This window comes from Microdochium trichocladiopsis (assembly GCF_020744255.1).
Source record: "Microdochium trichocladiopsis strain MPI-CAGE-CH-0230 chromosome Unknown B0I36scaffold_9, whole genome shotgun sequence".
Classification (NCBI taxonomy): Eukaryota; Fungi; Ascomycota; class Sordariomycetes; order Xylariales; family Microdochiaceae; genus Microdochium; species Microdochium trichocladiopsis.
In genome coordinates this window covers 1,826,084-1,850,903 of record NW_025763552.1, presented here as the reverse complement: position 1 = coordinate 1,850,903, position 24,820 = coordinate 1,826,084, and the positions used below count along the sequence as shown (strand labels likewise).

At 54.8% G+C, this 24,820-nt stretch overlaps 9 protein-coding genes and 1 non-coding gene across 10 annotated transcripts; 6 read left to right on the top strand and 4 right to left on the bottom strand.

The window, feature by feature from the left end:
* Window positions 1–8: 8 nt before the first annotated feature.
* Window positions 9–1,675, top strand: B0I36DRAFT_353133 (amidase signature domain-containing protein; the record flags this gene model as incomplete). The annotated part of the gene is made up of 3 exons (XM_046157182.1): window positions 9–144; window positions 201–1,207; window positions 1,265–1,675. 3 exons carry the CDS (start codon window positions 9–11, stop codon window positions 1,673–1,675), a joined length of 1,554 nt encoding a protein of 517 aa, XP_046008497.1.
* An 805-nt stretch (window positions 1,676–2,480) lies between these two features.
* Window positions 2,481–3,824, top strand: B0I36DRAFT_366849 (glycoside hydrolase; the record flags this gene model as incomplete). The annotated part of the gene is made up of 1 exon (XM_046159367.1): window positions 2,481–3,824. One exon carries the CDS (start codon window positions 2,481–2,483, stop codon window positions 3,822–3,824), a length of 1,344 nt encoding a protein of 447 aa, XP_046008496.1.
* A 35-nt stretch (window positions 3,825–3,859) lies between these two features.
* Window positions 3,860–5,380, bottom strand: B0I36DRAFT_332282 (uncharacterized protein). The gene is made up of 2 exons (XM_046155087.1): window positions 4,691–5,380; window positions 3,860–4,619 (listed from the first exon to the last, which is right to left on the bottom strand). The coding sequence occupies exons 1-2, from the start codon at window positions 5,348–5,350 to the stop codon at window positions 3,957–3,959; spliced, it is 1,323 nt and encodes a 440-aa protein (XP_046008495.1). The 5' UTR covers window positions 5,351–5,380; the 3' UTR covers window positions 3,860–3,956.
* A 1,568-nt stretch (window positions 5,381–6,948) lies between these two features.
* Window positions 6,949–7,200, bottom strand: B0I36DRAFT_332281 (uncharacterized protein; the record flags this gene model as incomplete). Its single annotated transcript, XM_046155086.1, has 1 exon — window positions 6,949–7,200. One exon carries the CDS (start codon window positions 7,198–7,200, stop codon window positions 6,949–6,951), a length of 252 nt encoding a protein of 83 aa, XP_046008494.1.
* A 2,064-nt stretch (window positions 7,201–9,264) lies between these two features.
* B0I36DRAFT_366846 (glycoside hydrolase superfamily) lies at window positions 9,265–9,904 on the top strand (the record flags this gene model as incomplete). The annotated part of the gene is made up of 3 exons (XM_046159366.1): window positions 9,265–9,443; window positions 9,489–9,827; window positions 9,889–9,904. The coding sequence occupies 3 exons, from the start codon at window positions 9,265–9,267 to the stop codon at window positions 9,902–9,904; spliced, it is 534 nt and encodes a 177-aa protein (XP_046008493.1).
* Window positions 9,905–10,202: 298 nt separating this feature from the next.
* B0I36DRAFT_387352 (uncharacterized protein) lies at window positions 10,203–12,123 on the top strand (the record flags this gene model as incomplete). The annotated part of the gene is made up of 1 exon (XM_046161167.1): window positions 10,203–12,123. The coding sequence occupies one exon, from the start codon at window positions 10,203–10,205 to the stop codon at window positions 11,796–11,798; it is 1,596 nt and encodes a 531-aa protein (XP_046008492.1). The 3' UTR covers window positions 11,799–12,123.
* Window positions 12,124–12,850: 727 nt separating this feature from the next.
* Window positions 12,851–12,981, top strand: B0I36DRAFT_t153. The gene has a single exon. It is a non-coding gene; the product is annotated as a tRNA-Pro (tRNA).
* An 863-nt stretch (window positions 12,982–13,844) lies between these two features.
* On the top strand, window positions 13,845–14,900 carry B0I36DRAFT_424621 (adiponectin receptor protein; the record flags this gene model as incomplete). Its single annotated transcript, XM_046162288.1, has 3 exons — window positions 13,845–14,393; window positions 14,453–14,683; window positions 14,742–14,900. 3 exons carry the CDS (start codon window positions 13,845–13,847, stop codon window positions 14,898–14,900), a joined length of 939 nt encoding a protein of 312 aa, XP_046008491.1.
* A 1,770-nt stretch (window positions 14,901–16,670) lies between these two features.
* Window positions 16,671–18,509, bottom strand: B0I36DRAFT_366843 (cytochrome P450; the record flags this gene model as incomplete). Its single annotated transcript, XM_046159365.1, has 5 exons — window positions 16,671–16,830; window positions 16,924–17,090; window positions 17,214–17,293; window positions 17,358–18,393; window positions 18,471–18,509. 5 exons carry the CDS (start codon window positions 18,507–18,509, stop codon window positions 16,671–16,673), a joined length of 1,482 nt encoding a protein of 493 aa, XP_046008490.1.
* Window positions 18,510–19,607: 1,098 nt separating this feature from the next.
* Window positions 19,608–20,890, bottom strand: B0I36DRAFT_250047 (uncharacterized protein; the record flags this gene model as incomplete). Its single annotated transcript, XM_046150522.1, has 4 exons — window positions 19,608–19,756; window positions 19,834–19,916; window positions 19,990–20,204; window positions 20,270–20,890. 4 exons carry the CDS (start codon window positions 20,888–20,890, stop codon window positions 19,608–19,610), a joined length of 1,068 nt encoding a protein of 355 aa, XP_046008489.1.
* Between the last annotated feature and the right edge of the window lie 3,930 nt (window positions 20,891–24,820).

The window sequence follows — 24,820 nt, the reverse complement described above, 5'->3', positions numbered from 1 at the left end:
CGAAAACGATGACCGCCTCGAAGGAAGACGTGGCCAGGGTAGCCGCAGCTCTCGGCTATGCCGTGGCCGAGGGCGAAGTGGACGACTATGTCATTCTGCTGGGCAAGGCCAAAGCTGCCCTTGAGGCAGTTGACAAAATGGATGGTGCGTGCCACGCCCCGGAATTGATTAGAAACACGTCCTGAGAATAATGCTCGCAGATTACCAGCCTGAGCCGCACTACGACCTCAGCCCACGCCAGAACGTCCATCTCCCAGAGAGGCAGGACAATCCGCATGGAGCATGGGCGTACAGGTGTGACTGTGTCCATGCCAAGCCATCATCGGACCTCCTGAGTGGCAAAACTGTATGTCTCAAGGACAATATTGCCATGGCAGGCGTGCCATGTCTCCTCGGCACAGATACCTTCACGGGCTGGACCCCGACGACGGACGCAACAGTCGTCACGCGGATTCTAGCTCATGGCGGGACAATTTCTGGCAAAGCCGTCTGTGAGAACCTGTCTCGCGGAGCCGTCAGCTGCACCGCCGCCTCTGGTCCCGTGGACAACCCGTATGCAAAAGGCTACTCCGCTGGTGGGAGTAGTTCCGGGACCGCCGCGCTTGTCGCAAGCGGAGCAGCGGACATTGGGATCGGTTGTGACCAGGGAGGTAGCATACGCATCCCGGCGGCTCTGTGTGGGCTGTACGGTTTCAAAGCGACGACGGGCCTAGTACCGTATACTGGCATCGCCAGCAACGATGCGAGCGTCGATTATGTCGGACCAGTCACCAAGACCGCTCTTGACTGCGCAAGGCTGCTACAGGCTATCGCCGGCGTGGATGGCCTGGACGATAGACAGATTGCCGGTGTGCCTTTTCTACATGAGGTGCCAAAGTATGGCGACTTGGTGGCGTCGATGGATCTGAGTCAGGGGTTGAAAGGTGTCACCATGGGCATCCTGAAGGAGGGGTTGGAGTCGCCTTTCATGGATGCTGGGGTCAAAGAGAAGTTCTACGCGGCCGTCGAGGTCTTCCAGAAGCTCGGCGTGGTGGTCAAGGAAGTTAGCGTCCCCATACACGCGCAGGGTAGAACGGTGTACACAGTCATGAGCAAGATGAGCAACCACATGGGCATGCTGGGACGGTCAACAGGCCGCAGGCAAGTCATGCTGACAGACTTGTTCGAGCGCAAAAACCTGCCTTATACGCAGGAAGTGTTGCACAAGGTGGGCATCCCAATCCACGCTTTGAGATGTGTCCGATGCTGATATTGATGACAACAGATGAACATGACGAGCAAAGAGGGACTATTTGCTGGCGAGCTGGGGTGGTCAGACTACCCCCTGGCGTATCCCAAATCTGTCAATATCATGCGCAAGATCAGGGACCTGTACGACGAGACACTGAAGGAGGTCGACTTCTTGATCATGCCAACCACCGTCACGCCGAGCAACCCGTATCCAAAGCCTGATGCCACGCCGTTGCAACAGGCTGACGCTTCGCTTGGAAAGCTCGAGAACACGTGCTCGTTCAACGGCTCTGGCCACCCAGCATTGGCAATGCCCATTGGTCTTGTGCCGAGCAAGGAAGATCCAGATCTCATGCTCCCTGCCAGCTTGCAGATTGTGGGGAAGTTCTGGGATGAACTAAACATGCTCAAGGCCGCATATGCGTGGGAGCAGGCGCAGGACTAGAAGACGCTGTAGATTTCCCACTTGGAGTTAGAGCTGTCCTCCTGAATTAAGCCTCACGTTGGCCTTGGACGACAATGCACAAGCTGGGAGCTTCCACCTTCGATCATTTACGTGCAACGTATGTGGTGTCGGAATCGAATCAGTGGTGGTGGACTCGGCCAAGTTGGCCGTGAAAGGTGTAATTACTCATATCAGAGGCCCAGACTCATGTGTGGGCAGCCAAGATGCACGCCTGCCACATCTGCAGGGGAGAGCTTGGCGCCGACGCCATATTATTCTAGGATCGTTACACGACCACAAAACGTCTGGCGGACTGCAGATTCGGCATACAACGGGGACGTGGACGTGAATTCAGTGGCGATGTACACCATCTCGTCCTAGAAAGATCGTGATAAAAAGGCACGTTACACCAAGGGGAGCACCTGGCATCCACCTTTGCAATATTAGCAAACATGCGCGCGATCTGCATCTCCGCCAACACAACATCACGGGCGCGAAAGGACCCCTGTCAGCCTAGATCAGACGGTCTTGGCAGTGGCACGAGTATGCTTTGCATGAAACATCAGGTTCCCGGGTAAAAATGTCCGGGCGCAGTCCCAGGGGTGCAGCGAGGTCCCCGAAGGATCAGGCAATGGCACGCCAGCGCCTTAGCGTCGTCGCATTTACTAGCGACATCAATGCCTCTAGGACATCCTTCATCCGAGCTTTCAGGAAGCAGGTTCGAGAGAATTGAATATAAAGCCAAAAGCCCCGTCCAGAGTAGGCACAGTGGTAGGCTCTCATATTGCAGCCAGAGTCAACAGTCATGCTTGCCCTATCTCTGCTCGGCCTTTTGGCCCTCTCTACCCCTGCAGTCGCGGGCGATGTCTTTGTGCACTACATGGGACAGGGTCTCAAGGCTGAAAGCGCTGCTGGCGATGTAGCAAAGGCTGTTGCGATGGGCGTGGACGCGTTTGCCCTCAACATCGGCCAGCCGGATCCGACGTGGTCTGTCGAATCGACCCAGCGGCTCTTCAACGCCACCAAGGGCACCAAGCTCAAGATCTTCTTCAGTCTGGACCTCTATGCCACCAACGATCCAGAGCGCTTCCGCAAGACAATAAACACCTACATCAAGCACCCCAACTACTACACCGCAGGCCCCAGCAACCTCCCCATGCTTAGTACATTCAGCAATGGCAATGGCTGGACAGCCACCTCCTGGAACAAATTCCGCGACTCGCTCGATTCCAAGACCTATTTCGTGCCCATGTTTGATCAGCTGCCCAACTACTACACAAACCCTGATGCGTTCTGGTCATCGTGGAAGACCGGCGTAGATGGGGTGTTCACATGGGAGCAGGCCTGGCCCGGCCGTTCCAACACACACCAGAACGTCAGCACCGACTTGGACGCCAGCCTGATGCGCAAGGCGCACAGCAACAGCAAGGCGTACATGACGGGCCTCTCCACGTTCCAGTACAAGCACTGGGACGGCAGCCACTGGTACCGCTCCGGCGATGTCGTCATGCCCGAGAAGATGACGCAGCTGCTTGCCTTGTCCAACACGGCTGGCAGCAGGCCCGACTTTATCCAGATTCAGAGCTGGAACGATGCGGGCGAGGGCCACTACATCGGCCCACTGCGCCACGAAGGTCTCGACGAGAAGCAGCTTGTGTATGCCAACCAGAACGACCACCCACACGAGGGCTGGCAGCCATTGTTTGCCAGCTTCATCGCCGCGTGGAAGGCCAACGCCAAGGACGCTTCGCAGATGCGCACTCCCGCTGGCTCTCGCACGTTTGTCGTGGGCGCCATGTGGCATCGCGAGTTCCTGGCGACATCATCCTGCGCGGGTACTGATGGGCGGCCCGAGGGTGCTGGTGCCGCGGTAGACACGATCAACTGGGCTGTTGTGCTCAACGACGGTGTCGCAGGGACATATTACGTGCAGGTCTGGAGTGGCGGCTCGCTCATTTCCAAGGAGAAGCTCCTGCCTGGGCTCAACTACCGCGCTGTCCGGGGCATCAAGACGGGCGAGCAGCATGTGCAGGTTGTCGATGCAGCGGGAAAGCCCATTATTGAAGGGGGCAAGCAGACGAAAGGCATCTTGGCAAACCCTACAGGCAACATCTGCACATACAACTACCAGGTTGCCGGCCTGGTCTGAGATGAGGCTGGCGTTTGTTTCTAAGTGGAGGGCCTCGAAATGGCTCATTCTGTCCGCAGCTGTAAATACTCTCTGATTTACGTAGAATTCGCTAAATATCGTCCTTTGCAAGATCCTTCTAAACCCGCCGGATCAAGACTCGGAGGCTGCCTCTCCAGATAATCTCTCAATCGGATACACCCTTCGTCCTGCCTCGTCCCAGTAACGGGGAATTGCAACGAGGTCCGTCTCGCGGATCATCCAGTTCTTGTGCCGCGGAAGCACATCACAGACAAACATGTGCTGTAGCAGCTCCCACCTCCACTTCCTGCTCCACAAGTCGTCGGGTACCGAGAACCTGAACTCTGACCAGCCCGAGATCTTGTACGTCCATACCGTCGTGACCCATGAGCTCTCCTTTGTGAGCCAGCGAACAAGCTTCTCCCAGTCGAGTGATGGCTGATTCCCGTCCCCTCCGTCCCCTGCGGAGATGCGTGTCTTTTCTGCTTTAAGCAGGGCATCCCGGTCCAGAGCGCCGATGAAAGGCAGAACATGGCCCCTGACGAGCATGTCGCTCCACGACTCGTTCGAGACTAGTCGGTTGCATTCAAAAGCCATGTCGCCGCCGCTGGCCATGAGGCCGGTGATGATGTCCTGTAGTTCCTGCGGCAGGGCGTCGAATCTGGCCCGGAAGCTCGTCCACCACGCATCCCAGTCAAGAGCCTCTCTCCCGCGCGGGACTGCCATGTTGACGATGCACGCGGCCATCTTCTCGGGGCCTGCGAAGAGCGACGGACAGGACGGATCGCGCTGGGGCTGGAATGTAAACCAGATTTAGCTTCACACATTCTTCGACGGCTTTGCAGCGAATCATACCTGGCACCTACATATTCGACAAATGGCGGGTACTGGTACACCCTCTCCTTACGCAGCACGGAAAATGCAGGCGCCCCCATTGAGCCGTTTGAGAGCATCAGCATCGCGTCGAGTGTCTCCCAGCGCATCCGCAGGGCTTTCCACAGCGTGCGCATGCTCGTCACCCGCGCGGCCGTGGCGACCGAGGACCGCTTCTGGGCGCGGATGAAGTCCTGCGCGACGCGCAGGCAGGCTGCGTGGACGGCGATGCGGTAGGTTGAGAGCCACCTGCCGTGCTCGTCATGGCCGACGTGGTCGTTGGTCTCGACCTCCTCCTCCTCTGCGGTCTCCGATGGTGAGCCGCCAGCGGCGTGGATGCGGAAGACATTGCGGCGCACAAAGGTGGCTGGCTCAATCCTGATCTCAACGTCGTCGACATCGAGCTCGATCGGGGGCGGGACAAGGGTCTTGCGCTTGCCCGCGCGGTAGTGCAGCTCGTGGAGGTCAAACTCATTGGCCGGGTCGCTCAGGAGGGCGGCCTCGGACCGCCACTGCGCAGCTTCACGGTCCTCCACCTCGTCAGAGCTGGCGGTCCCGACCCCGTCGTTCTCTTCATCAGGCTCGGGCACATGTGGCACGAGAAAGGAATCGCCGCATATCGAGCAGAAGATGTCGTGGTCGTGGTTGGACATGGTCACCAGCGCTGGTATGGTGGGTTGTTGTTCATGTCGAGGTGGGGGTTTTAATTATTGGCAGTCTGACTGACAAATCCATGAAGACCCCTGCCAAGGACTACAAACACCCGGGGCACGTAGCCCCATAATCATATAAGACGCGGCAAAGTAATTGACACATTACTCTTCATGCCCGGTCTATCCAGACTTGACATGAACACGCAAAGGAACAAAACTGAGGCTGCCAGGGTCTCTTGATGTTGCTGGGCTGGGCCTGCATATTCGCCACTGGGACTCGCACACATGCATCGCCAGCCAGCCCAGAGGGTGGTCGACGCTATGTTTCTCCTCATGACAAACGGCACATCTGCGATGGCTTTGGCCGGCATACTTTTGTTGCTGCTCGATCGACCGCTCGGCTCTGGTCATCAGCACAGCAAAGGTGCAAACATCTCGTTGCAAAGCCTGGCCTGACAAGTAGTGACAAGCAGTCTGAGTCCCAAGCCAAAACCTGATACTTAGAAACAATCCCGCCGATTTCATTTGGCCGACTGATTGTAGTCTAGTGGGCTCCACCACTACGCTGTGCGTGTCACCAAGCCTTCTAGCCCTCTGAGTCCGCTACATAGTTACCGGCGCTCGGCGAGGGCGCGATGATGACTCCCTTGCCTACAACCCTGGCTTTAAAATTGAGCACCTGCTGCGTCTCACACAAGTAGCAACGCTCGCCGCCACACGCGTCTGCGGGATGAAATCACCTTGGTTGAAAGGAGGCCCCCACGACAACGTGTGAAATCACGAGGAGGAGACTGGACCGAGTAAGTCTGACAAGAAGCATATCCACGGAAGGTTATCGTGAGCACAAATGGAGCGGCCTTCTATCCCGGCCAAGGGCACTGACTGGCGGAAAAAGCGATCCTGCGGTTGACTGAAAGTGCATAACAATGAAATTGGAAAATCGAAATCGCTCTTACCCCACCCTTTAATTATATAGCGGCAAGAACAACACAGCTGCATCTTTCCCAAACCGAGACTTGCCGATACCTTTGAGCAGTTCCATCGTCTCAGCATCAGGTCTCCAGTCGCCAGTTCGCATGAACACGCGCGCCCGCGCAGCTTCCGTCTTCTCGTACTCCATGGGCACCCACAGAGAGGTATGCCCCGGCGCACAGAAGCTGAAAATCCACATGCCAAAGCCACTGACAAGGCACCGCATCTCCAGACTGGCCAAGCTGGGTGCGCCGTGCGCTAGCCGATGCGCCACCGCCTTGAGCAAGGGCAGCATGGCCGAGCTGCTGGGCGTGGCGCGGAAGAAGGCGTCCTCGACGATGAACTGCTCGGGCTCTTCGAGGGGGATGTTCGTGGCTATCTTCCACGCCTCGGCGGCCCGGTCATGGTCCTCCTGCGCCTCTTCGGTGCTGTAGCCAGGGGGCATGAGCTCGCCCACCTCTTCGCGCTCGGCCAGGCCGGCACCAGGGCTCGGGGCTGGCAGTGTGACGTCGCTGATCTCCCGGTAGACTCTGTCGCCAGGCTTGCCCTCAAAGTACCATTTCCCGGACAGGCTGTAGGTTTTGAACTCGATGTCGAGCTCCTCCAGGGTATTCCAGTTCTGGGTATTATCGTTGTCTGAGGCATCTTTTGTTTCTGGTAGGTTGTCCCAGAAGAGAGACGGGTCCAGGAGGCCTTGGTAATGCATGGATTTGAGGTTGCTGTGGTTGATAACCTCGCGGAGCGCGGCACACATCGAGATGCCACCGTCTTCTTCCCCAAAGGGCTGCGCGAGGTCGGGAAGTTGTTGCCAGTCGCGCCAATCGGGCACCTCGAAGATTATCCGGGCCCGGACTGTGTCGGGCGGCAGACGAAAGCATGCGAGTGCCTGGACAAAATCTTTATAGTGCTGGCGGCGGAGAGACAGATAGATTCCTGGGTCGTGGAAGTCCCAGTCCAACGATTTCAGGCATGGAAAGACCTTGGACAGCGTGACCATGCCCGCTGGATGCATGGCTCGCAAGGAACTGGAGGGTGGGGATAGTTCCACAACGCAGGGGACGCTGACGGGCAAGGAACAGTACAGCCCAAGGTACGAGTAGCGATAGCGAAGGTCAAAGATGTCTTTGCGCGTCCCTGCTTCAGCAGCAGCGAGACGTTGATTTCTTTCTTCGCTCGGCCCGGATGCGTCTGTTGGCGAGGACACTTCAATGTTCAGTCTCAGGGCGGCATCTTCGGCGCGGAACCTGGATAATATGTGGAGAAGGGTTGACATGTCGTGAGAGAAGGCGGCCGAGTTGTTTGTCCTGTCCTTGTCGTTCTCGTATGTGGCGCAGGCTGCGTCTGAGTAGGGTGGCAGCGTGGCTTCGAACCACAGACTGCGTAGCAGTACTTGCCGGTACTCGCATCCAGGCGTGCAGAATGCTTCTTTGAACATGGCAAGATCCGCGCTGGCTATTTTGAGCTCGGCGAAGATCGTGTACTCGATGGCGGCCTGCCATGATCGTGACGTTGTGGCCAGCGCTGCCAGGGGTTCCTTATCCATGCCAAGGAATGAAATGACCATGCGGAGAATCTCGGGCGGAAGCTGGTCCATTTTGCCAGGCAGGATGTGGTGACGATAGTGATAGCAAATTTTGGCGTGTTTGGGGAGAGCTAACCACACGAACTGGTGTCGTGCTGTAATGGGAGGGATTGTTTTGGTGTCTTTCCCACAATTGTTTCTACCAAAGTAGGTGAAACAGAGTGGTATTCACCTAGCTGCAAGGGCCCACACACGATAGAAGGCTTGGCCTGGCCCGGCTAGCCAACGTGGCATGCATCAAGTGAGGAGCACCGCGAACCACACAAACTGTTTCCTCTTGATGCGAGTGATCTGTGGGGTCGGCCTGGACTTGAAGACTCCGTTTCAAGGGTAGTACCCGGTCGATCTTGGATCTTGGCAGTAGGCCGCCCTCAACCACGTCCTATTTACACCCCCCGGGCATACCGAGTGTTCCTTGCATGCCTGTCCGTTTTTGTTCAGTTGCATAGCTTGCATTTGCTTCTAGCCGAGAACAAAAGCACCATCCCCAACTTCCATTTTCTCCTGTGCAATCATTCTTTCAGGTTATAATGATAGCTCAGCCTGCGGGTCACGTACTTGGGAGTCCCTAGAAGAATTGTAATAGTTGACCCAGCCAGCCACTCCTCAGAAGTGGGCGGTATAGTACGCCTTTCTTGTACCTTGATGCAGTACCAATAGCCAGCCCATAAGTTATTCACGCATCCATTGCCATTCTGCTTGAATAGGGTGTTCCACGTATACAGCTGCTCGAGAGAGATGCCGTTGCGCTCCGCAAAGGTGCTACAGGGATTACCTTTGATGGCCTGCGCAAAGACGTTGCACTCCTTGACTGCATTGCAAGCCTGCACGGGCAAAGGCGTAGGACTCGCAGAAGGCGCTGAGTTGGTCGTCGTCGTGCCCGCCAGCCCGACGCAGTAGGATTGGCCGACCCAGAAGTTGGTGGCCCGGCTTCCGGTCTGACGATCATGTGCCCAGGTGCATGTTGTCCAAAGGCGACTGGCCAGTGCAAATACGGTCCAGTCGCGTGTGTTACAAATGAAATCAGTCCAAACGAATTCAGCTGGTCGAACTGCGACGCCAAAGCCGAATGCGGCCGCTATGCCAAGACCCCAGTTCGAAAGTGTCCTCTCAACGTGGTGAGCCCTCGTGATGTCCGCTAGACACGCTGAAGCCCCATGGCGAGCTAACACATGGCAAGTGCTGCTCGCGGTTTGGATTCTGCGGAACGGCAGATGACTTCTGTGAGGTTACGGATGACGAGATGACCAGCTGCCAAAGCAATTGCAAGCAGCCTGGGCCTCAAAACAAAGCTGGCGCACTATAGAAAAGAGTCATTGGCTACTACGAAGCTTGGAACTACAAGGAGGCTTGTGTCGGCATGGGTTTCAACGAGATCCCTGTTGACGGCCTGACGCATGCGTACTTCGCCTTTGGCTACATCATCCCCATCACCCCGAAGGTGGCGCCGATGGACGATCTGCCAGCAGATCTCTTTTCGCAATTCACAGCCATCAAGCGACGAAATTCTGGCTTGAAGACCGTCATCGCTCTCGGAGGGTGAACTTTGAACGACAATGGTACAGCAACCCATTCCGTCTTCAGCGACATGGTGAGCACTGCGGAGAATCGCAAGCTTTTCGTCGGCAACCTCCTCGGGTTCATGCGAAGATACGGCTTCGATGGCGTCGACTTTGGCTGGGAATACCCCGGGGCAGGGGATTGCGGCAGGCGGCCGGACGACGGCAAGAACTTCGTCGCCTTTCTGAAGGAGCTCGACGAGGTCAACAACCTGCAGCCAAGCAAATATGTTGTTTCTTTCACGATACCTACAAGCTACTGGTGCTCTACGATCAGTCCCAGAATGAGGCGGTCGCGCGTATCTCGCAGGATTGGCTATTTGGGATCGTGGAAGGGTCGCATCGACCGTGATGACGCCTCGAGGTATGCAAGAGATGGCCAGGCACTAATCCCGCGACTCTTCATGAAAACGGACTGTAATCAGGTCATCCGCCGTCTGAAACTCCCTCCACATTGTGCGGGCCTATCCAAAAGAAATTGCAATGTCGTGCTAGTGGAGCCCGAACGGGCCAAAAACCGTTTCTAGCGCCAGGCAGCCATGCTAGGGTATTGTTGGTCGGCGCATCGTAAAGATGTCGGCACAACCACGCTCAAAAAGCTAAGGAGATACCCTTCTCATGTACGGCTTCTTGAATCAACTCAATTGAACTTCATCCCCCTTCCACGACTAGCCCATCGGAGCACACACAGGCAGCAGCAGCATAGGCAGCAGTAGCAGCATACAGACATTCACCCATGATGCCACGCCAAGTCCCCGCAGAAATCCTCCTGCACATCCTCAGTTATCTCATCCCAGACGGGAACGACATCCCGGACCACCACTATGCGCGCATCCAGGTGCAGACCCTCTCGCGCATGAGTCGAGCGTCCCGCGAGCTACGCCGCATCGCGGAGCCTATTCTTTACGGGCAACTGCCTCTGGGCTACCATACACTGAAGGTACTCGAGACGTTATGCAGCCGCCCAGACCTAGGCGAACACGTGCGATCAATAAGCTACTCCTCGTGGGACTACAACGCCGAGAACTGCGCCACCCTCGAGCGTCTACTATACGAGCGCATTAGCCCGCTAATAAGGGACAAATACCGCTGGCCGGCGCTCAACCAGTTTCTCAAGCACCTGCTCGACGGCGGGATCGATCTGCACTGGGAAGATAACGGGGGGGTTCTGCCACAGACACTATTGCTCACGCTGATCCTCTGCCTCACGCCGAATATCGAGATCTTGAACGTGAACGTGGACGCGCTTGACGACAAAGCCGACGCTCTGTCGCGGCTGTTCGAGTTGTGCGGCCGTTACGTCTGCGGTGTGATGAGACGAGCGAGAAAAGACGGCGACAGTACGCGGTCCAGCCCAGTGGCGCCCCTACATAAGCTGCGGTCGCTACAGCTCACGTCCACGACATCTCATGGCGAACCCGACAGCTGCAGAAAGAAGAATGTCTACCCCTTGTTCCTTTTCCCTAGGCTTGAGACGCTGGAGTTGTGCAGCTTCAACTGGGTCGACACTTCTCAGCTTGGTCTCGACGAGGACGGAGAAGAGGATGAGGACGAGCAGGAAAGCGACGGTGAGGACGAGGACGAGCAGGAAAGCGACGGTGAGGACGAGGAGGACGCCGATGACGACCGCTGGCCTTCACGCCTAGTGCTCACTTCTGCCGGCTCCCATCCCAACTTGAAGAGCTTCGCTCTGCTTAGCTGTCTCCCATCCTCGTTCGCCGGCCTACGCGAGATGCTGCGTATCTTCCCCAATCTCCACACTCTCATTTGTCACTATGTTTTCACCGAATGCCGCGAGGCCATCAACCTCACCATGTACGGCAGCGTGCTGCGCGAGTTCGGCCCGCATCTGCGCCATTTTGAGCTCGAGCCGGCGGAAGGCGCTGACGACATTGTCGAAAAGGCCGATGGGGGCGCCCTCGGATCGCTGCGCGCCAGACTGACGAGCCTGGAGCAGCTACGTTGTCCTATTTCTGCGCTGGTAGGATCGGACGTGGCTTCCGACGAGGACAATGGCGCTGACTTGGATTTGTGTTCCTTCTTGCCGCCCAGTCTTCGCTGGTTCTGGACATCTGTGACCGCCATAGGGGACGCCAGTGTCCATTACAAAGCACTCGCCTGGATGCTTGACGAAGCCGGTAGTGCTGCTGAAAGGAATGGTCAAGGGAGGTTGCCGGCCCTGGAATGGGTCATGGTCGGGATTCACCGCGACAGTAAAGTGCCCACGTTTGAACCTTGCGGTTTCGATGTGCTGAGAGTGAGCAAGCGCCACTTCTTGTACAGAAAGAGGTCGGCTGCTCCGGTTCGCAACCCGCCAGGCTGGCGACTCTTCTAAAAGCGAACAGTTGAAACCTCAAGTACAACCCCGAGCACATATACGAAGCGAAATCGTTGGAATGCGGAAGGTCATAATGTTAATTCCTTAAGTATATACTACAAACCGCCCCTACCAGCTACAAACGTAAGTCTCCATTACTTGCTTAGCGGACCTCGACCCAGCAGTATGAATAGACTATCGGGCCAGTAGCCAATCAGGCTTGGCGGGCGGCGATGTGACGCAGTTAAACGGATTTCCAGGGTCTCTCCAGCCCTGTTAAGCTCCACGGACCAGGGGAAGCCCTGAGATGTATGCGGGTCATTCTCGACGGACCCGAGAAGATCTGCTCAGGGTCCTCGTTTACAGACACCAGCGGAGAGACACATGAACAGCTACTCCATAACATAGGCCACAGTCATCGGTATAGAGCAACCCACTTCGCTCGCCCCTAACTATTCCGAAATCTGCGCGTTTCGAGAATGAACTTCGTTGTTGGTGATGCATGCGGCGGTATAGATTGCCGCGTGGACTTTAATCTCGACATCGTCTCATGCACCTTCCTCAGTACGGTGCAGCGTGATATGCCGACGCAAACCTGTGTGGACGCTCTGGCGTACTCGGACAACTCGGGCGAGCCACGAAACACCATGGGGACAGGTTCCACATGGTTAGGTGAGATGCTTGCCCCTGCACGAGTGACGCTTGAAAGCAAGTCTCGACTCACCCGTGCTATGTGAAGCCTGGAAGTCTGATTGGGCATGCAAGGACACGAGTGCTCAGATGTAAGACTTCGTTAGGTAGTCTTCTGCTGGTGACGTTGTGATCTGATATTGTTGCTGCTTCGCTCCAGCATGGTCTTTGATCGAGGTGTGCATCCAATAACAGCCTGGCTTCGACGACCTGGCACGAATGGAGCCCTGGGTTGGTTGTAAGCAATGTGCGACTTGCAACCTCGAACGAGAGTCAAGGACGCTGAACACTCGCCCGAGTCGGCTGTCGCCGTATTCTGCGGAACTGGTTGCGCAACTCGATATGGAGGCCAATAAGCCTGCCGATTCCCATCCGACATCGGCTCAGTGGTCTAGTCGTATGATTGCTGCTTCGGGAGATCAAACAAATCCCGCTCTGGAACATCAAATCCAGAGTTGCCACTCAGTGTGCTAAATGTAGCAGGTCCCGGGTTCAAATCCCGGCTGAGCCCATGCTTTTGCCGCTCTCCTTTGCATCTCGTTCAGAGGGGGAGGAGATGTGTCATCTTTTTTCTGGTTCTCAGGGATGCTGGGCGCACGGTGTGTGTCACCCCTTTTAGTAACGATGTAGGTGCGGAGCTTGGACAGGGGTAAAGTGGGGATGGTACACCATAAAGGCCAGTCTGGCATAACCCCCAAATGCGCAATCACGCAAGTGCACTTGAGCAGGTAGGTAAAAAGACAGGCCTCCGGAATTCTTGCATAGTTTGTATGCCAGAATGCTTTTTACCGATCTCTACTATAGTGCACCAATTCTATAGACTTCTGGCTGGCGAGTCGCAGAAAGCCACGAGGTGATCTGTAGCGCTTAGTCGCCCGAGATCTCCCGTGGAAATGAGGATAACATACATTGATATTGGAGCTGGACGTGGACAGGGGTTGGCTATGAGTAGATGTTTAGGCTAGGATCAAAGATCAGTCTTCTAGGTCACAAATGACCGCCGCTCAGCCTTAGAAACGTGTCAATATCGAGGAAGCCTACAATCAGACTAGACACAAGTCCGAGGGGCCATCAACTGCGATACGAAAGAGGCTGATACATACACCGCTCGCGCAAGAGATACAAACAATAACGATATGATGGCAAACAAGCAGGACCATGGTTCGGCCGCCCGCAGGGGGTAGTGCGCAGTTTGCCTCGTGCCAAAATATTGCCCATGTTTGCTCAGCCAACAAACAGCATGCCGGCGATGAATGCCCAGCATCCTTTCTTTTATAAAATGCGCCGCTCTTTCTTCATGCGCTTTGCAAAGCCGTCCCGCCTCCAGGAAGGTAATCAGCACTTTCTGTCACTGTAAAGACCCGAGCCCCCACCATGACCCTCCACCAACGCTTGTCGCCTGCAGGCAGCAAGCCTCAGAATGTGGAAGGCCCCGAGCAAGATGAACACCTCGAGCCACCCATTTCCAGCCAACGATTACTCGATGCGCATCAAGCGCCATCATGGTACGCTGACAACATTTTTCTTCTTTCTGGTTACCGTCCCGTCAACGGTTCTGTCAGAGCGTGTATCGACAGCCTGCGTTCGGTCCATAATGAGACGGTCAATATCTACACCCATCTTATACCAGCGATACTCGCCTTTGTCGGCAACTGCATTCTGCACAGATACTTCCAAGCACGCTATCTAGCAATACCGCAAACGGATCGACTGGCAGTTCATCTGTACCTCACGACATCACTGCTGTGCTTCTCGATCTCATCAATCTACCACACGATGAAGTGCCATTCGGAATCCTACTCAGGCCTATGGGCTCGCTGGGACTACGCAGCCATCATTCTGCAGACGATGGGATCGTTCGCCTCTGGCATATATGTCACGTTTTACTGCGAGCCAAACCCACAGAAGATCTACTGGACCATTGTAAGTGGTTCTGATCCCAGTAATAGCTTAGAAGGCTGAATAAGATTGCTCGGCATCAGACTTTCTGCGCTGGGATCATGTCGATGGTGATTGTCGTCAATCCGCGCTTCCAAGGCAGCCAATGGAGGAAGCTGCGCATAACGACATTCGTCACGATGGGATTATCTGGTCTGCTTCCCGTCATCCACGCGGTCTTCATGTATCCCTTCGCTATGCTGAACCGGCAGGCGGGACTCGGCTACTATCTGATTGAGGGATTAGCCCTCGTCACAGGCACAGTCTTCTTTGCGGTAAGTTTCGGACGCTGCTGGGAAACCGGTCATAGAGCTGATGGTCATCCCGAAACAGACATACTTCCCCGAGTCCTGGGCCCCCAAGACTTTTGACATTTGGGGTGCTTCACACCAGATCTTCCACGTCTTCGTGGTCCTGGCCTCTGCGATACATATCTTGGGACTATTGAGTGTATACGACTGGATCGATCAGAATCCACGGTGTCCAATGTGATAGTTTGGTCGGCGCTTGATGTTGGGGAGCTCATCAAACCTCGTTGATGCTAGTCGAGCTCATGGGCGGAGTGCGCACCTTTGTTATTTCGGTACTTCGTTAGTTGTTTGACATTATTCCACGAGGAGCTGACGCGCTGGGGTGCCCGCGACTCCTCAAACACAATGTCACAAATCCCAAAGATTGTTTATTTTTACAACACCCGGGGCGTGCCGTCAGTCTTTGAAGATTCTTTGGTGCTTATACATACGAGCTGGGGTGAAGCGATGTGTTCGCACTCTTGTGTCATACATGCAGGACCACCAACAACGCCACGAGCTTCGAAATAGCATTCCAGTCCGAGCACCTTTGACTGGCTGCAAAGCGACTTTGCCATTCAACACCACGAAATCATCCCATCATGTCGTATTTCGTGATTGCTGCCCTTTCGTGCCGAGGCTGCGTCGGTGATTGGGGCACCACAAACAAATCCCGCTCTGGAACACCAAAGTCAGAGTTGCCACTCAGTGTGCTAAATGGTGTGTGTCGCCCCTCTTAGTCACGATGCGGGTGCATCAGGGGTAAAGCGGGTCCACTGCGCCTGTACGGCGGGTTGTCTACGGTTACTCTCAAGTGCAAAAGGTCACTTGAGGGGGCGTTTGTACTGTGCTTACTACTTACAAGCAGCCAAGTTTGACGCCAGTGGTGGGTGCCATGACCAGGCCACACGGCGTGGCACGTGATGAAGGTGATCGCATTGCTGGGAGTGGCTAAATGGAACGTCTTCAGATCTGTGAGAAAAGTGCTCACAACCACATGGGACTATCATAGCAAATCACCGCTTATTGTAGTGGCGCACCGCAACCTCGGACGAAGGCTGCTGGGAAAATCAACATTATAACGACCGGCTCCCCCTCGGAAGGGATGCCGAAGTCGGCACGTGCTTTCCACTGCTTGTCGTCCTTGCATAACTCTTACAGAAAAACAGGAGGATGTGCTGTTGGTGTCGCGAGATTCGTTTGGTCCATGCCGTCATTTTTGGCGGTGTGAACAGAGCGGCTCGTAGTTGCTCTATGTATACTGTACTTGTTAACACCCCCACTAAACCCTGGTCATCCTCATTCGAGAAGTAAATTGGGTGGTCGTAAGTTTCTTCTAGTTGATTTCACCGCTTTGATGCCAACTGCCGGTAAAATAAGAACCTGACTAGCTCCTTAAATTAAGTTATTTTATCCTGTACTAGAGATATACTTATCTTTTGTTCTCCCATCTGGTCGCCCATATTAAGAGCTAAACATGCCGGCTTAGCCTCGGCGTATAACCGTGCATAGCTTCCTCGGTGCTTACTCTCACGACTTTGTCGCCCAATTTGAGGAAACAGAGTTAGTGAAAAAAGCTAGAGATAAGTTGCGTCGGACACCCCTAACTAGTCCTTATCCTTATCATAATTATTACCTTAGATAAGCGTCTAATCACTATCCCACGTGTATAATCTGCCCTTATCCTAAGCCCCATCTTATGACCGATTGGTCGGGTCGTCATATGGAGGTACTAGTCCGGCAGAGCAAGCGTCGTGATTGAATTTTGGATACCAGCTTCAATGCACTCACGACAAATGAGAAGCGGGACTTGATAGCGATATGAGAAGGATATGTTTCGAGACTATAGCGCCTCCAGGATTGACAAGATCCCTGATCCTTACACCCACATCACAGCCAGCAAACAGACATGCACCTCGAACAACCATGACGCTTTGCTTCCCCTTCCATAAGGCAAGGCCTCGTCCGAACTTCAAAATCGCTGCACAGGCATGAGCTTCACCATCAGAGCAGGCTTCTCCCAGAGAATGAAGACGCGCTGTTTCGCCCAGTTCCGTGACTCTGGCATGAGCTCCAGATCAAAATGCCACAGCAGGTGCACCATCATTAGGCGCATCTCTGCGTATGCGAGACTGTAAGTCACACGAAATTGTCAGCTTTCGCAACATCTTTTAGCCAGTCTCTGCTGGCCGCCAAATACTGGTTGACGCGTTGCGTAGACCCACTTCTTGCCAAGGCAGTCTCGCGGACCAGTCGAGAAAGGTTGCAGGACATCGCGCTTGTCATTGTCGTAGCGTGGATCGCCGAGCCAGCGCTCGGGCACGAATGTCTCGGCATCAGCAAAGTTTGACTCGCTGTGGTACGCGCAAAAATGGGGAACGCTTATGCTGGTCTGTTGAAGTTAAGCCGCTGGTCAGTTCAAGAAGGATTATTCACGTGCGTGCTGAACCGGATCCAGCTAGTATGCACGAGCAGTAGCACTTTCAACTAGTTTCGGATGGAGAAAGTGGCTTACATTCTCGGGAATGAAGTACCCAGCGACAGTATCACCACCCTCTGGTGCAACACGAGGCAGACCAACGGGGACAGGAGGATCTAGAAGGTTTGTATCAGCAGTCTGGCACAAACATGTTTGTCTTCCTGCAGACATGTGACTTACACATCCTAAACGTCTCTTTGAGAGTAGCCGACAAGTACGGCAGCTCATTGACGTTGTGTATATTGATTGAATCAACCGTTGAGTATCTGTTGCGAATCTCCTGCGCCAAGGTCTCATACTTGTCGCGATTTGTTAGGAGGTAAAACATGCAACCGCTGAGCAGGGTCGCCGTCGTCTCGCTTCCAGCACTGATAAGACTACCGGAGTTAACAGCAATTTCGACCTTGGAGAGACCTTTCTTCTCGTCATCGTTGTGCCGCAGGATGTAGTCCATAAAGTCCTTGCGGCCGACGTTGCCGCGCTCAATGCGCTCGAATGCGATCTTCTGGCTGAGCTGCGCGTGGGTGGCGAAGCTGTTGGCTAGCTTCGCCGGGACAACCCAGGACTTGACGCTCTTCAGGATGGGATACCGGTGCACGACCTGTTTAAACATATCGTTTGCGATGGCCTCGAAGACCATTGTCACCCAGGGGCTGTAAGCACCGTTCGCCAAACAGTCGAAAGGCTTTCCGAAGGATAGATCGCCGATTACGTCAAAGGTAAAAAAGTTGAACCAAGTTACGATGTCGGCGGGTTCGTGGGCGGCGGCTTTTTCAGCGAGCTTGGAAATGAACAAGTTGATATAACTCGTAATAAGACCTTCCTGTTCATGAAGGCTCTTTTCGGAGAAGGCGTGAGCGAGTACGCGGCGAACACGCCGATGATTCTCTTTATCGGCGATAAGGATGTTGTCCACGCCCTGGTACGGCTGGCCAAAGAATTTCCGATCCTTCTCAAAGGTCTTTTGTTGCTGCGTCCTATGGGCGTACACAGTCTTCCAAGTCTCGGGAGCGATCGAGGAAACATCGCTGGGCCCGAAGCGTAAAGTCGGGCCATATTCATCATGTAGCGTCTTCAGTTTAGCCGGCCACCGGCCCCTTACGAGATAGTATAGATAGAAGGCGTCGGTTAGAGCATATGATTTCGGGCCTGGAACTTTGGCAAGCGGATGGAAGATAAGGAGGTGCACGCAGCGAGCCGCGAGGAGGACTCCGGCCTGTTCGAAATTTCCATGTCAGCTTCACATCGGCTAAAAAAGAAAATGGCATAACTCAATGGTGAAGATGAACTTACCACCAGAGGGGCGGCTATCGCCATGTGCTGTAGAATCATCGTGCTTAAGGCGCTGACTGAAAGATTGCCGAATAATAGTCCCCGCTGTCCGGGAATGCAATGTGTGAAGGTGAGCTCGGAATGGCATTGGAGGAACTTTATAAACTAGGTAAGCTAAGTATCGGCAGCCCTAAAGAACTGGTTCGGCGGGCAATGGTCCACTGTATCCAATGCATACCTAGACTGTCCGCGAACAATCCGTGCATCAATGCGGGCGCAGTAGTCGCACCCGCTCCATAGAGGTCCATGTAGATCAGCGAGAAGAGGGATTGGCCAGAGTCATTGTCAAGTGCTGAACCTCCCTAGTGCCCCCGCACAGACACATTTTAGGTTTCGGTTTCGGCCTTCTGCTAGTTACCGGCCCTATGACGCTGAGGGGCATCCGAGGCGGCGAACAAAAACAGTCGGACATTTAGTCGTCAAGTCTCCGACATTTTTTTGCATATCGCCTCGGCATCGCGGCGACCAGGAGGCTTGGCAGAACGGACGACGTTGTAACGCCGTGCACAGTTCGATATGTAGCAAGCAGGAATTTCATTGATAGACAATAGTCAATAGCGGAGAAGATCCGCTGAGGCTGCGCCAAGAACTGTAGATACTGACATCCGGGATATGGTGTTTGGCCTATCTCTGCTCATGAGACCCCACCATGGGTAGAAGTGGAACTTGAGTCATGGCGTAAGAGGTTTCGGAGGGATTCAAGCTCCCGTCTGCCGATACCGACATGGGCATGCCGAGAAATATCGACTGCCTCGGCCCAGTAAACCCCGCATCCTGGGCTGTTGCTGCTGTCCCACGACTCGTACAACACCGTTGGTCGGAAGCTTGACCTTTCCGGCAGCCCGTTCTTTCGACGCTAACAAGCTCCACGTCCCGCGTCGGAATAGCGTGCGGACTGGGCCTAAGCGGCCTGTGCAGGAAGTCAAGTGTCCAAGAAGCTAGACGCTAAGCCTTTTCAAAATACCGATCAACCCTGCGGGGACGACCGCACGTTCACGATTACAGGACAAATGGAATATCTACAAACAAAAACTGTATACACGAATCCTAGCCATGACTTCGAAATGTCTGCTTGCTTTGCTCAGCTTGACGAGAACACTAGAACTCATCATACGTATAGCATAGTCTGTTTCCCTCCGTGTCCAAGAACTTGCCCAGTCTCATGTTCTTGATGAGTCCAAGCGAGGTTAAGACGGTCTTGCGTCTCAGAGGGGTACATGGGCTGTTGAAGTCGGCACAGCCCGAGACTAAGAAGAGAGGGGCCGGTTAGCGACCACGGAGTTCTTGGTTTACCTCACTCGAATGATCGAGGTGGCGAACTTACTTGTGGTCCAACGAGACGAGGCAGCATTCTGCCAGCGTTTCCACTGCCAGTCCACATACGAATGGTGGAGGAAGAAGACCGGACTGGCACCGCTCGGTCAGTATTCTGCATCTGGGGAGCTTGAGATGGCGACGGACGTGGGGTGGTGTGACTCACTCGGATGGCGACATGGCAGCATTGGCCATGGTCGGACCTATGCCTCTGTGCATGCGTGCGTGGTTCGTGGACTCGACGCAGGCCCGGTGCTGAGGGAATGACGAAGCTTGCTGGCATAGGTTCTCGTTCTGCACCGATACCTGGTTCGATTCCGACTTGACCTCACCCCGGGAGACGCACTGGTTGTTGATGCGTGAGGTAAGGCCGGCAAAGGCCTGGATGTGGCAGTGAGAATAGTCAGTTGTTGCTCAAATGTCGCCAAGCTGGCCTCATGACTTACACCGTCATTAAGGCACTGCCCGCCACCTCCAGTGGCCGGTGGTAGAGATCCAAAGTACTGCGGGCTGAAGATATCGGACGCGGCAATATTCCCAGCATTGTTCGTCTCCCTCCACCATGGGATAGCGCCGTTGTAGCCACACTCCTGGGATAGAAGGGTCCGGAACGCGAACAGGTAGTACCTGTGCCACGGCAGGAAAAGATCGAGCCCGTGGACCCGTGGGGTCATTTGGGCATGCACCCAGACTAGCTCGTCGTAGCGAGATCGAGCGCCGGACCACACGCCTCGGGGCGGCCGCTGCGTCAGACACCGGATCGCACCGACAAAGTTGCCCTTCTCCGTGGCTGACAAGGTACCCCATTTCCTGAAGATATTTCTCCGGCAGCCGGCCGAGGTCGATATTCCACCGTTTGTCTGTGCGGGCGTCTGCGAGCTAGATATGATGTTGCCGCCGGCGGGCGACACGAGGCCCACGGCCTGCTCAAAGCTCAAGGCCTTGGGCTGCTGCGATTGAGGCGGAAATGGCACAGTCCCGCCAGCTGCTTGTTGGAATGTCTGCGGTGCCGCCAAAGCGACTGCCACTAGCGAAAGCGCCTGCGCGTAGGTGATTATGAGCTTCATGGTGGCTAGCGACGACGAGCAGACTAGCAGACGACCTGTGTGAGAGTGGCCCAGAAGAAGGAACGCGGTCGGGTCTTGGCTAGCAGCGACACGGCCGGCTCTATATACAAACGCATGCTCGTATCCAAGCAGCAAAACATCATCAAGCCCTCGTGCCAGCGTACGCTATCTCTCTACCGCAAGAATCTGGATCCATGCCAAGACGCGTGTCCCGATGTGGGGTCTGTCTCCCGTGTTGCCGTTCTGCCCAGCGCCACAGCGAATTAGTGAACTTGGGGCGACGTCGTGAGGCTTTGCAGGCCAACATTGGAAGAATGAAGGTGGGCCACTGTAGGACGGTCTTCTAGATTGAGCTCTGACAAGCGGTCCATTGTGGTTCTAACACAAAAGGCATTATTCATCTCGCTGCCGTGCACGCTCACAGGTGTCCATGCGAAGGTTTTCTTCTTCACTCTCTATCCTTATTGGATCCTACGACGAGAACTTGAGCTACAATTATCGTGATGCCTGCCACGCGCTGAGTCAACGATGGGAAACCACAGGTAGTAACCAAATGACACCACTTTGCCTCGAAATGATGTGAATGAAATCGCTCAACACCACCAAGCTGATAAGACCCACGGCCCGGCATATCGAGATTGAACAGCTGCAATTCTCTGGCGTGCCGCACTTCCGAGGCAATTCCCTTTCGCGGTTCATCCTATTTATATTGTCTGCGTTGCCATCTGCAGCCATTGTTGTTGAAGCAAGGGATCGGCACGGCCGTACATGCCACACCACTGGCGCGCCGAGTCCCAGATTCGCCTAGTAGCCCTGCAGGAATGCCCGGCAAATGCGATGCAGCCCAATCTGTGTGCAATGTCTCAGTCGCGTAAGCAACTGCATTGCTCACCAGATTGTCCCAGGCAAGGCAGAGAGGCATGAGTCGCATCTGATGCCACGACCGGAATGCAATCTGGTCCCCTGCCTTGGCTCAACCATCGTCCCGTTTCTTGGTAGTGTCCTCGCACTTTTGGTAAGGGCTGGGAAGGGCTCAAGAGCGTTCGTGCCCCTGCTACGGCGACGCCTAGAGACAGCCCACACCTGGACAAGATTAGCAAAAGTGAATATTCCTGCCGTATCTTCTGGAGCCAAAAATAGAAGGAATACGACAACGACCAATATTGACGGCGGTGGCCTCCCCCACCCGGTTCAACTGCAGTTCACATTTGTTTTTGGGCCACCAGCACCACTGATTTACTTTATCGCACGAGGCTACTGTACTTGAAGAAGTCTCTGATAAATAGCCTATGATACCCCCGCATGGGGACGAGGGCTGCGAGAAAGGACGGACAGCCTCTGACATCACTGAGATACAATCGCATGTGTTGTGTTATATGGACTGGTCCAATACAAGAGACAAGATGAGTGAAGAAGGACCCTGACGATCACCTGCCGCACTGACGAGGGCCACATCAACTAGTGGAACAGACCAATTCCTGTTAGGGATTTCTCCAGATTTGCAACCTCACCAATCAGGCATGAATCGAGCAGCCAGATCAAGGGCGCGGTGTGGCTCGGATACAAGAGGATGAACTGCTTTTGGCACACTAGTCGGCTGAGACTTCGTTACCGGCCGATCTTGCCTGGCGCAGAGTATGGCTGGAGTCATGTGCGGGTTTTGCCGAGCGACGTTGCCCGTTTCAGAGAATGTCCTGTTCATGAGGTCAATGAAGTCATGGCCTGCAGCTTTATCTTACGACAGCTTGACGACGGCCGAGGGACTTGCACAGAGTGTGCTCGCTATACAAGCCATTTCGCATTCCATGATTGTCCTGCTCGCAAAATGGCTTTTCTTTCTTGAGAGCAGCTGCTGACATCTCTACTACCCATTTCCGCAGGACACATTTTCCAGAACAGCTTAGGAATTGTTATTGGTTGGTTGCTGTAGACTCTAAGAGCACGGGTACACTGTGTGGTAACACACTCCGACTCCGACTTCCTAACCAGACACCCCTACATCCACCTATCCTCGCCTCTTGTCGACCTGCCATCTAGTTTATGCGCGGAAAGTCTTTCCATTTCCAGGAGGCTTCGGAATGTCCCCAGGATCAATGACACACCAGCCACTGCCAGCCACGCAATGGGCAGGCGCTCTGCAACTGGTCTGAATCTGCCACGTGCTGGACGCACTGCTGCAGAAAAGCTATACGCGTTGAAACATGGTCAGTCCTGTTAAGTTCTTCATTCTTGACAGCGCCTCTAGTCGTTGGAGGCAGACGGGCAGGGTCAAATGCGTCGACAGCTTACAATGTCGCGGGTGTTAGCGCTGCAGTCGAGCTGGAGAGTGCCGGGCGCGAAGACGCAAGGGTCGCCCGGCTCCACTGTGGCGGTAGCCAGGGTACCAAAGGCCGCAACGGCAGCGATGAGGGTGTTGAGAGCGTACATTTTTCAGGATTGGTCGTGTCTGTGCTCTTGTTGTGGAAAGTGAAAGACGGGCGGCGAGGACAAAGTAGCATTCTGAGCAGTGTGCTCATATTTATATGCTATAGAGGTGCGTGCGCTTGTCAAGGACTTCTACAGGTCAACCTTGGCCTCGCGGCAAAGTGACAGGCCTCACTCCATGGCACTGTGGACTCTGCTAGGCGAAGGATCGCGCGCTGCGACTCTGGCTTATGTGATATAGCCGGTGGGCTTTATGATAGCCGTGCTGACAGCCACTCCCGCAGTATGTCACCTGAGCAAAGAAATTGCATCGACATTACTCGCATGCCTTTGCGCATCTGATGCATAGTGATGCTGAGAACAAAGGGACAATATGTGGCGCCTGTGAGACTGCCACGCAGGCCACGTCTTTTCTTCACTGGGGTGAACGGACGTAACTCTCCATTAATTCTCAAACAATCAATCATGTTGGCCATGACTGCTGATATGGTAGCAGTCCCGGAGGAATAGAACCCCAGGCGTTAGGCTATTGCGGCTTCCATGTCCTGAACTATACGAGCTTTAGGATGACAGAGCTGAGCGTGGCAAGGCAGGCGAGGTCAGACGGCTATTACAACACAACCCCTGCAGCGGCGACAGAGGGGCGTCGGGGGAGGTCAGAAGAAGGGCCATCGTGTATAAGTTTCCGCGTCTGTTTCGGACAAGACGTCATTGGGGTTCTGTCTTCATCGCTGGGAAACGAGAGATCGAGGAGGACGGCGAGTCCGCAGCCTTCGTGCGCGCTAACGAGGACCCTTGGATCACAGCTCGATGATCGGAGTACAGCTGATTTATGCAACGGTGCCTGAACGCCGTTGCTCAGCTTCACTGGTTATGCCGTCGCATGACGCGGATGCTCGTCCTTGCGGACCAGGTGGACAACATCTCGGCATTCTCAAGGCGGGGAGGGTCGGCCCCAAGGCGAGAAATAGCAAGCTCTAGCTGAATCCGCCAGACAATCGAAGCGGTAGCGAGCTGCCACCAGAGAAGCTGGGCTAGGTCCGACAAAGGTGGATTGCCTGCCCGGCGTGACCGCGACGAGCTGATAACAACTTGACTCGGGTTCACTTACTTTTCCGTCAATGTCTGACTCGCGGCTCGGGTCCTGCAAGTTAACGAGGCTAAGGGCTCCGCACCGCCTGGGTGATTCGAGGCTAGCACAGCTCAATGGCAGCTGAGAAGCGGGAGGGGAAACGGATGTCCCCAGACGACCATGCTTAGAGCTCCCCCGCAATGCGGGGAAAGCAGACAAGGGAAGGGCAGTGTCGCCGGGAAAGGTTCAGGGGTCGTCACATGGAAAAGGTTGTCCGTCCAGAGCCCCAGCCGGGTTATTGACTGCCAGCTGATTTGTCGCAGGTACTATCAAAGACGAAGCTCTCCTGCCATCGTCACGTATGTCACGTACTTAGACTTTATCCCACAAGCCAAGATTCAAAACGGGCTACTGGATCGCAATCTACCCGTCAG

Coding starts and splice junctions, on each gene's coding strand:
- B0I36DRAFT_332282 (XM_046155087.1), bottom strand. CDS start 5,350: ATGTCCAACCACGACCACGACATCTTCTGCTCGATATGCGGCGATTCC. Junction 4,620..4,690: donor ACCCGCCATTTGTCGAATAT/GTAGGTGCCAGG, acceptor TTTACATTCCAG/CCCCAGCGCGATCCGTCCTG.